Source organism: Diuraphis noxia, unplaced genomic scaffold, assembly GCF_037042655.1.
Source record: "Diuraphis noxia isolate RWA-SAM2 unplaced genomic scaffold, SU_Dnox_SAM2 contig0005, whole genome shotgun sequence".
NCBI lineage: Eukaryota > Metazoa > Arthropoda > Insecta > Hemiptera > Aphididae > Diuraphis > Diuraphis noxia.
This window is the reverse complement of record NW_028301715.1, coordinates 40,252,653-40,264,961: the sequence shown is the minus strand read 5'-3', so window position 1 is coordinate 40,264,961 and position 12,309 is coordinate 40,252,653. Positions and strand designations below refer to the sequence as shown.

General features: G+C 32.1%; 1 protein-coding gene across 1 annotated transcript; it reads right to left on the bottom strand.

The window, feature by feature from the left end:
* Nucleotides 1-2,904: 2,904 nt before the first annotated feature.
* LOC149055343 (uncharacterized) lies at nt 2,905-3,723 on the bottom strand. Its single transcript, XM_089229544.1, has 2 exons — nt 3,285-3,723; nt 2,905-3,197 (listed from the first exon to the last, which is right to left on the bottom strand). The coding sequence occupies exons 1-2, from the start codon at nt 3,526-3,528 to the stop codon at nt 2,905-2,907; spliced, it is 537 nt and encodes a 178-aa protein (XP_089085670.1). The 5' UTR covers nt 3,529-3,723.
* Between the last annotated feature and the right edge of the window lie 8,586 nt (nt 3,724-12,309).

The window sequence follows — 12,309 nt, the reverse complement described above, 5'->3', positions numbered from 1 at the left end:
TTATGCTATAGTATTATTTACAGATTGGAAGGCTACACAAATTTCATCTCAAACTCTTTAATTTTTTTTTTCCTGTAAAAGTCTCTTGAAAAAATTATGGAAAATCAAAATAAATATCGATGACAAAATATAAAAAAAGCAACATTTTTAAGGAAAATATTGACAGTGTTTTTGTTACAAGACCGCAGTCATTTTTTAAAATGCTACCACAGTGACCCATATATATCCAGATATCCTCATTAAACTTCATTATTTTTAAATGAAAAAAAAACTGTTAATACTTTATTCGTCTATTATAATATAATACTGCAGAAAAAAGCAATTTCCAGAAAATATTTTTTCGGGATCATATTATAATATACACTCAATTTTTTCAAAAACAAAAAAATGCTGAAATTGATACTCATTCCATTATTAACTCAATTATCTTAATACAAATGCATTATAATATATTATAATTGACTTCGAAGTACAAACACGACTATAATTATATTTTTGCTTACTTCAAACAATAGTCCAATAAAAACCTCCTATGTTATATTTTATATATTTTTCATAACTGTATAAGACAATACTATACAAGTACCTATGTAATTAAATGAATTTTGAAAAAAAAATTTTACCATCCCCAATTAGTATTATGTATCTGTACTATTATCATTATTACTGTTATTTGTATTTATTTAATTCTCAAAAAACCAAAATACTGTGGGCCCACTAAGACTCACATGTGCAGGGGTCTTAAATTAGTATACATTATAGTAATCGCTAATCGACAATCTTGCAAATCAATGATGCTTTTTGTATGAAAAAATACATGTTACACATTATTATTATTTATAATAAATAATAATAAATTGATCCAGATATATATATATATATATATATAGGTATATGTACAAGACATAATGCCTCGTTCGAACACAATAAAGCTGTAATAATAATAATTATGATTATGATTGTTATGCTATAACCGTTCTATTTATTTTGTCCTTACATTGCATCACATTATTGCGCCCTCCCCTACAGCTTTGCCACGCGTCTCCATATTAAACGAATGGTTATATACATATGTATATAATATTATCTGCAGCCCGTTGGGGTAGTTCTAAAACGATTAGCGTCACGTCCGCACCCGTCGTCGTTATATTAGAATATACACATACACCCTCCCACACACACCCACGACCCACACAGTATATTTTTCTATATATATATATATTATAACGACTGGTGAATTCCCATGAGGACCCGGCAGGCAGTCGGCAAAGACAACGATGAATCCCACAAGTACAAGGCCAATTACACGTTTACCTATATATACATATATATATTATATAAATGTGCATTTTATGGCATCGGGCGACGTATACTTTTTGATATAATTTGTACGCGGGTTTCGCCCCTCAGCTTCGGGATCGATCGGGTGTACGAATTCGATATATGTACTGCAGACTCGCGCGGAAACCCGACCCCTTGACGACTCATTTCTATATGTATATAATATAATAATATATGGCCGACAATGCGCAGCTATATAACGTTTCGACGTCGAGGTACGATTAAACGGACATTGTATGATATACTGCTGCTGCTGAGGTGTGTGTGTGCTTAATGCAATAAAATCGTCAACGCGCGGCAAATGTCCTCTCGTCGACGCGGCGCGATGTCAATCGTCCGGTTGACGGATCTCTACGTAGAGTAAAATAATAATATTATGTAATATTATACAAAACGAATGTGTACGACATGACGCTGTCGTCCCCCACGCGTATTAGGCGTATTATATTCGATAAATTCAATTGAAATCAAACAGAAAAAACCACCACGTTGTCCGATCGACAGCCTCACAAACTATTTTTATTATATAAAATAATATTTAATATACACTGTCCATCTCCACGGTAACTTTAATATATACGTCAAGTCTATACATATATACTATATTTATGCATGTTTAATATTTAACGAACCGCATAAACATGCGCGCTGCACATCATCTCCAGTTTCAGACAGATTCACCCTCTCCCACTCCTCTCCCACAAATCAAACACAAGCCGCAGTCGTCGTATATATATTATAATATACCGCAGAAGTGGACAACTTGACAGTTTTTTTTTTTATATTTTTTTCGAGAGAAATAATTTCTCTAGCCCTAATAGTGATAAAATACAAAAAGGAATAAATAATCCCTAGTATATTACCAATAATAATAATAATAATAATAAATAATTTAAGAAATTTAAGTATGTATCAAAAATAATATTTTCAACGTGAACTTTTAATAAAGAAAGTACTATGTATAGTCAATATAATAATCTATTATATTATTATTTAGGTACCAAGTTTTAGAAATTTAGATAAATGCTCATTTTTAATATTGTATTAAAATTAATATTTTGAAAAATCTAAATTGAATATAAGTATATACAGTGTGTTCACCGATTTAGAGAACACTAAATTTCTCGGCCGGATTTGTTTGGAATAAATCGATTTTTATTTTTACAAACTGGTGATATATGAATACACATTTTTCGATACATTTCAAAATTTTTTGAGAATTAGGTCTGAATTTTTTTTTAAATAGCAACACCTATTTTTAACACCATATTCACATAGGCCTATTTTTTTTAAAGTAATTTTCATGTATCAGTTATGGCTCTTAGTTCAATATTGACTGAATAAGAGTCATGCCAATTTTATTAAATAATACATTTTTAAACATTTATAAAATCATTTATAATTAATTCTTATTGATTACTTTTTGAATATTTGTACGTATTTTTTTTTACAGAAATGTTATAAACAAGACTAACATAATATGGATACAACATTATTTATTAAAAATCGACTAGGTAAAACTGGTACAAGTGAACAATAGTTATATTTTAATTACACAATAAATTAAATAAATTGTTCAAGGTTTGTTATTGCAAAGTGCAAAGTTATGTTGATTGGATTTGTAGGGTAATCATTATATTTATTTCTTGTTCTACGTACAGTCTGAGATAACATATCAATTGGTGGTAATTTACTTACAGTTATTTTAGATACATCTGAAACTATTTTACTGACTATATTTCTTGTAGGTTCACATGACGTTTTAGCTTCATTTTTTAATTTATCAATTGCTTCTTTAAAATTAACTTTAACAGCATTTGGAGGGTGACTATGTGTGGGTATTTTTATAATTTCTCCTAAAAACAAATAAAAAAAAAAAATTAATTGACTGAAAAAAACAAATGTATTTTTGACACCAAAAGTATTAATCTGTTTTGACGTACCTGATTCTTCGTCATTAGTTGTATGACAGCGTCCTTTGCTTTTGTAATTTATAAATTCAACACAGCGCCAAATACATTTATTTTCAGTCGATTGGTGTAAGCTATGCAAATATCCGTCGTATGAAAGTAGCTTTTTGCCTTTTTGGCTATTTACAAAAATTAAATTATATCTCAGCAGAAGAGAAAAAATTATTATAAATCGTCTCCGAATAGGCCACACAAGGATGACACATAAACACCTCATGGCCAAAGAAGAACCCCCTCAATGTGCAGCCTGCGGGGTTACACTAACTGTGAAACATATAATAACAGAGTGTTATCAATATTCAGAAGTTTTGGAGAAATACAACATTCCACCCAACTTGTATGGAGCTCTGGGACCGAGCAACGAGACCACATCGAACATGATAGCCTTTCTCAAAGGATCGGATTTATACAACAAAATTTAAACATATTGATAAAAAAAAAAAAAAAATTGTAACATTAACTTAAATAGTAACAATATGTAGTTATCATCATATAAACATTGTAATATCCTTAACATTGTATCTTAACAAAAAACTAATAGCCTTTGTTGTTGATGTTTTTTTTAGTTCAATAAAAAAAAAAAATTAAATTCGACATTTTTCGTTTTCGTTTTGACGGATATGAAATGGTAACCACGCTCACAAGTGTAATGCCGATACCTTATCGAAAATTTCGATGGTCTGTATTTATCAACTTAGTTTATCATTTTTATTATTTCAACAAAATACAGGTATTCCTATTACAAGTTCTAATAGTATCTGATTACGCGGCTTAATATAAAGATATCGAAAATGAGATAATCATAAATGACTATTATATTGAATTCTACTTATATTCATTATACACTATGATTTACAAATAATATGTATGTTAATATAACTATAACCTAATTGATGAGAACTGAAAAGTTTAAAAAAGTTTAAAGTTTAAAAATCTTTTTATATGTATATTGTTATAAATTAAGGGATAATATTACTGGAGATATTTTGAATATAGGATATTTTTAATTGGGATATTTGTAACGGGGATATTTTCAACGTATGATATTTGTAACGGGGATATTTTTAACGGGGGATATTTTGAACGAGGGATATTTTGATGCATGGGATATTTTGAGGGGGAACCAATATTTTTCACATATAGGTAGCTGTCTTAAAATATAAGTAAACTAGAAAAAGGCGCAACTATAGGGTCGATTTTTCGGGGGAGAGGGCGGGGGGGTAAAATTTTATAAGTTACACAGACTTACTTTTTAATCTATATTTGTACCTATTATGAAGAAACTGGATAAATATTTGGGGACAAAGTCTCCTTAGCCCCCACCTGATTGCGCCTATGAATTGAGAATATATTAAGTAAATATACATAATAATACAATATGGCGCTTTATATTATGATGATAAAAAAGCCTTCGTTTGAAAATCGAAAAAAAAGGTTATTTTTCTGAGAGATTTAAACTGTTTATATAATGTATCGAAGCATTGTCAAAACGGGCGCAGACGGTTTGATAATTCTGAAATGCTGCTGTTTAACATTCAATTTGCATTTGATTTGCGTTCAACCCTCGGGGACGCGCCTCGGGGCATCGGTCAAATTAATGTCTGAATACATCAGTTTATATAAACGTTCATAAAGCGCCGGATTAAAGGGTTAGGATAAAAGGTGCCTTTTTCAAGTACGACACGGGGCGTGCACACTCGTGCACTATATAATATACTGTTAAAGCTATATATACACGTATAACACTGTACTCTGCATCACCCTGAGATTATTATCGTCCATGTGTTTGGTCGTATATGTAGTGAAAACATCGTTTTTCAACATTATATTATATTATGTGTACGTATAATATATAATATACCGAAAACATATTATAGTGTACACGTCGCAGCGTAGAAAAGGGTTCCACTAAATCAATCACTCCGCGCCCAGTGCACACAGCACTGCTGCTGCCGCCCGACATTGTCCAGGCGAGATAGAATAATATAATATTTATACGAATAATAAGTACTGTAAAAAGCTTATACAGCTGAAATGTGGCGGTAAACCTCGATACGATACGATACGATCGAGTGTTATTGAATCATATAACGGACTCGCGGCTTTCCGTCGATCCAAATAATATACCAATGCAGTACAGTTGTGGTGACACGTGCGAACAATAGTATAATATACGAGATGTAGGATACACGTATAGTACGCACATATTTGCATCGGAACGAAAAATACAGTTTTCCAAAAATTTATCGCCATTGAGGAATATGCTGAGTATAGAGAAATAATTTATATAACGTTTAAAACCAGGTGTCCAAAAAATATTATAGTAAACCTCCAAACCTAGCAGATGATCTCGTTCAACTTCACTGTTGAAAAGATCCCTAAACGCTTACTAGAACACCACGTCAAAATAATGTCTAAAGCGATACTCATTTCCTACATACGTCAATCATAACAAACAAAAAAGTCTAAAAATAAACCACGGTTGGTCTAGTTGATATCAGTTATGTTTATAGTTGAACTGAGTTAGACTATAAACGATGACATTTTGAGATTCGACAAAAAGAAGGGAGGAATAGAGAACAGTAAAAATCTTACCTGACAAAAAAGCAATCAAAACAAGTGGTTAAAAAATAAATTATTGTACATATTTTAAATTACTGACGACTTTCATATTATAAATTATTAAATACAGCAGAGAACAGATAATAGCTGCAGTGCAACTTAAGGAAACATTAAAAAGAAAAGGTATCTTTAAACATATTTAATTAAAGCCTAAATCTACAGGTTAAAACAATAATATCATGACGAGACATTTTGCGATAATGTGCAGTATAAAAATATTATTCGTGAAGCATATAATATGATGAATAGAATATAAGTATAGTAGAATAAAATATTTAATTTGCTACTTTGGGTCAGTGATGGTTTTAGGGGCGTCAATGATGGGAACTCTAGTTAACCCCCTCACCCTAGGCGTTTGTTGATAGGTATGGCACTAACAGCTAGTCATCAAAAAATAAAACATTTCAGACTTTCAGTTAAAAATCAGTTATTTCATAAACATATAGGTATTATAGTTGTATTAATGCAGGTTAAATAACTCCTCGCGTGTAGGTACTAGAAAAAGTTATATTTATATATTGATATGTACAATGCACATATTAATACAGCTGACTCCACTTTATTGTTCCATTTAAGAGGTTGTCTCAATAAACCGAATATACAAAAAACATAAAAATTTGTTGAAAAACTGATTTTTACTATTATACAAATTACATATTAATGCGTACAAACACATATATTATATAAACTATTTATTTATAAAAATATGTACATGTACCTACTTGATACTTTCCCGATTATCCGGGTTCGTAGCCCAAATAAGCGGTGAACGTTTACACACTACAAGTCTACAACTATGTGTATATATATATATATTTTTTTTTTCGTAATTTTCGTAATTGAGCGGTTGTCCTTAGTAACCAGTGACTTTATTAAGCGTAATCGACTATATAAACAACATTATATTATATACAAAATTGTATTAACCCCCCCCCCCAATTTAAAACCCACCCTTACTGCGAGTTTAACTATTACAGAGATAATACATAATACGCAGAACCTACAGGATCACATAGGTACTAATCAAAAAATAAAATATTTATTCTGATAAATACTGATCATAATATTAAGTTTTCGGAGTTTCGACTCGATGCGATAAAACTAAGAAGCCGAAAACGTGAGGTCTCCCCGGCATTATATTTATGTGTATAACTTACCTATATAAGAATAAAGTGTAAATAATAACGCGTATTTCCATGTGTGAGTATGTGTGCGTGTGTAAATTAAGTTAAAGGTTTATTATATAGACGTAAAGTAGTACACCAGCCAAGAAGACGAAGCAAAATATAAATGGAAAGAATGAAAGAGAGAAAAAAAAACATTGAACGTGTTGTCAAATTAAACGCGTATACACCGCCGACGCCGCCGCCACTCTAACCCCGCGGGGACTCGATGCGGCCAAAGAGATCTGAGGTGTCGGCAATGGAATAAGACTTTATATATATAAATATATACACGTAAGTATGCATAATATTATATACATACATACTATGTATATGGGTACGGGCGCGCGCGAGTTTCCGTCCATTTTGTGTCGGCGAATTTGTGCACTATCATCGTGTTATTGCTTGTGCTTTGGTATTCTGGTTACAAAGGGAAACGCCGGCTCTTGGCACTTTACAATATAATTACAGGCCACTGCCGCCACTGCCGCCTCGACGGTCCTGGTCCGACACTCTATTTCGGATACTTTTTTTTTTTTTACGCGCGTATTATAATACTCTGTGTATACGCACCTCCCCCCACCCGCACAACGATCGCTATTATATTTATATATATACTGCGTTCTCCACGGTTATATATAGTTGTATACCGACGCTTTTATTTTATTATTATTATTTGATATATATTTATTCTATTATTATTATTATTATTATTTCATCCACCTTACACGCGCATATATAGCTACACCTTGTTTGCCTTTCAATCAAACACATGAAATCGTCCGACACATCACAAACGACGACGACTCTTTGGTTATACCAAGCCGCCGCCGCCGTCGAAATACTACACACTGCACGCGTATTATATTATATATAGTCATATAACATCTATATATCATCATTATTATAATATGTACATTGTACATATATACTAATTCCGTATATACACAATACACATATAGACATATACGATTGCAGCAACAGCAGCAGCAGCACACTAGCACACTACTTTTTATATTCATAATATTACATACATTTGGGTATATAGGCACTCGTAGTCGTATATTATTATTTTTTTTTTATTACGTACCTTATATTACATATTGTATATGCGTATACAGCACGATGGCGTTACAACAAACGTCCCGTCATTTCAATAATAATAATCTATTTATATTCATAAGTCATCGTTTTTTAGTGTTTTAATGCGGCGGCGGCGCTCCAAATGTCTCGTGTGATGACGTACTTTGCCGTCGTGCGTTAAAGCTGCAGGTATACACATTGTTTGACCGAAATCCGACACGAGACACATGCTGCCGACAGACATACAATAGAGGTACATATTATATTGCAGTAATATGCGTTTGTCATCATTATTTTAAATTTTGTTTTGTTTTGCCGTTCCGTTAAAATACCATCACAACTATCACTCATTCGATCGACAACTGCAACTCGACTTTAATACACACGACATAGTGTTACATAATGCATTTCTACGAATATAGGCACATGCAAATGTAGCCTTAATATAATTAAGAATGGGTGCTAGAATTATATAAGCTGGCTATAGCTGGCACAGACTTCCCAGTCCCGTGTCTTTATCACGTCACCATATGAAAATATAAATATATTATATAGAAATTTAAAGATCATAAGTGTTTTAATTTTTAACGAATTAATTTTTGAAATAAAAATGATTCAATTTATTTTTATAGGTAGAGAAAATGCTATAGAAATTATAATAGAACTTAAAAATGCAAAACAGGTAAGAAATCAAGTACGTTGTATTTACGTATTTGTAGAACAAAATTTACTACCTACTGTTCAAAATATAATAAATGGAAAAAAAATTAATTTGCGCCTGAAAATACCAAAAATAAAGTTTAATATTCCTGATGTTTAAAACGTATTTTATAATATTTCTAAAAAATTATGTAAGCCTATAACATATGAGCCAATAAGCGTCCTCGAGGAGCGACAAGACGAGGTACTTGTACTCCCACTAAAATTTTTAATCTGTTGTCCAAATATTATCTACCGTGGTTGCCAATTGAATCGACTACCTTTATGATATACCTACTGAACTACTGAAACGTTCGTAATGATGAACTCCAAACCATCATGGATTTGTACCCATCACCCGTCACAGGATAAAAATGCAATGCGACAAATAATTGCTTCGGAAAAAGTTGTTCGTTTACGCTTTGTTTTCATAAACGCCTTTAAACGATTAAAAGTCCAATACGACGACGTTGCTCTCCTCATAAAACGTAGTTAATGAATACACATTGTAATGAGTAAAGACCGTCTTTTGTCTCGCTAGCGACAGGCTGCAGCTCTCTTTTATAAACCAACCTATATAATAGGTATATACAATACAGAGTAATCGAAATTTCATGCACAGCGATTTTCTTATACATAAAAATATTATGCAAAATAATGAACTATTTTGGAACTAACCTGGGTACCATAAAATCAAAACATAATAGCACAATAATTCGATAACTTGTTTTTCAATTGCAGTGTGCGTACCTATACTCATATAATGATGTATGGGTGTTATACGTGGATCACGGTATACCTATGTGGATATCAACGATGTATGCCATGTGAGTGTGTGTACTAATTAATGAAGTTATACATATAGATAAAGCTATTTTTCAATAAATTTACCTTGTTTAAATAATATAATACACGGATGTATATTAATTAAGATATTTAGAGCATTTAATGAATTTTCGGGATTTGAGAATGCATATAAGCACAGCACGTTATATATAGATCAGCTGCAATACAATTTTTAAAAACTTTAAACTATTATTATGCTATTAAAGTATAACATTAAAATATATTTTTAAATTGCTAAAATTCATAAGAAAATCGTTGCATATACTGTGTATTACAAAATGAATTTGAATCGTTTAAATTTAAATAGTTCAATCTCTCCACCCTCACACACACAAAACCAAAATAAATTACCATGATGTTTATACTATTGAAAAATGATAATAGGTATGATACGCGTATTTTATTACATTTTATTCCTATATAAATAAACTGTTCTCTATATTTTGCACGCTTATACAGTTATACAACATGATAAAATCACTGTAATCGTATAATACAAAATTCTGATCGTGTCTATACATAATGCACAGAGGCATATATACTCACTACGCCACGCCAGCTAGGCCGTATGTAATATAATATAACAGTGCACCGTAAAAGCACGGTCGGGAAAAACGTTCACGGTGGCTGAAAACGAAAAGACTAACTGCCGTGAGTTATAAAAGTAAAAATAAGAATAGGAACTACACAGCGTATATATTATACATATTTTAAACATGCAGAATGTGCAGGAGAACGCAGTGTATATGTGTATTATTATTATTTATTTACTATATACTTACTAAATATGGGTATAACAAATACCTAATTGGGCCTCATTGGCCAATTTAAATATGTAAAAGACGAACTTATTGTACCTATATAAATTGTTATTAGCACACTCTGATGATACATGGAACAACAGTGCTCAATTTGGGGGGAGAAACTCCCCTACTATTTTTATTTTATTTTGCGTACCCCTACTATTTTTTTTACTTAGACGGGGGACGGTACAAACTATAATGTCCGAAATAATTTTTCATTAAAATATGGATTTTTAATTGATATCAATTATATAAAAATTTTACTATTTGTCATGTCAAAATTATTTTTGATATTATAGTTTAATAATTTATTATATCTTTTCTACACGGTTTAATATCTACTACTGTGCAGCTTTTCTACGGTCCACAGAATAGATACGATGTACAGATATAAGTGCAGTGTGTGATGTACGATCTAAATAAATCGTGTTCCCAACATAGCAGGAGTATATAAGATCTTAAAGATCTTATTACTCTATGGTTCCGAACGTAATGTTATCAGTTTCAGTGTTATTATACTGTTATGGTTATCATTTATCGGTGTTTTGAATTTTTTGAGTACCTATTATTCAAAATGTGCGCAAAGGCTTGTTGATTAATTGTGTACTTGGAATCGTTGGATGAGCTCCTCTACTTAATTTTTCCCAATTCGAGCACTGTGAATGAACTGTAGAACGTAATTTCACACTATAGCCTATAGGAACCTAAACATCTTCCATATCTAATAGGTATGGAACGACTGGAACATTCAAGATTTTCAAGGAAGATGGAGTGTATCGATAAGTACCAATTTAATTTTGAGTGTTCAAGAAATTGCACGTCCAATATACAAGCGATATACGTACCGTAAATATGCTATAGACCTTTATCGGGCTTATATAGACTTCGATACGAATCGGTACGTAACTATTCTCAGTCGATATGAACCCAATTATTCTTCTTGAAAATCTTGATTTACTTTCCCAATATAATCATTTTATATATGAATACTTCAGTTAGCCTGGATTATTGTATTACTCAATGTATCTAAATTTATCCGTTCTATAATATGTATGTGAATTACGTGTGCGTGTCATCATCGTCTTCTTATACATAATGCTTATGCACTCGACGCGCCGGAAGGTCGTTTCCATTGATGTATCTCTCCATGCGTTTATCACATTCTTTCTCTCTATGTGTGTCTCTCCAACATCAGTGGCAGTACACACCACCCCAGCGTCGAACAAAAGACTACACACGCCGATTATACGGTCGGCGAAATCGCTTTTAAAGGCCACGGCGCGTTTATAGACACAACGGTAGCGATAATTGTTTCCGGCGTTTGGAACACTCGCACGCACCGCGTATGATGTTTAGCGAGGAAACACACGGACGCGACCGCTCAGAAAAGGGGAACGATAACGTCTCCTACTGAACGCACGCACACATACACACGACTCGCCGTTGTCGTGTAAATCGTTAGCGTTGAACTTGTGTGGGTGCATCGGAAATTCGCTATTTCAAATGCTTATGTATATATGAATGCGTTTTACATTTCTTTTTCAATCGATCCTATAACATTGAACGTCAAAGTGAACAGCCCGAAAACTGAACTATAATCTATAGCATGTGTGTATGAGTGGTTGCTTGTATATTTTTTTTTTTTATTAAGGGGAACTCGCGGCAACATATTAGGCCATTGGGTGAGCGTGTATGTTAAATGTTGCTCTAAAAAAAATAATATATATGGTTATAATTTATGATTACTATTATAACGTGTATTGTATAACCTAAAATTCAACC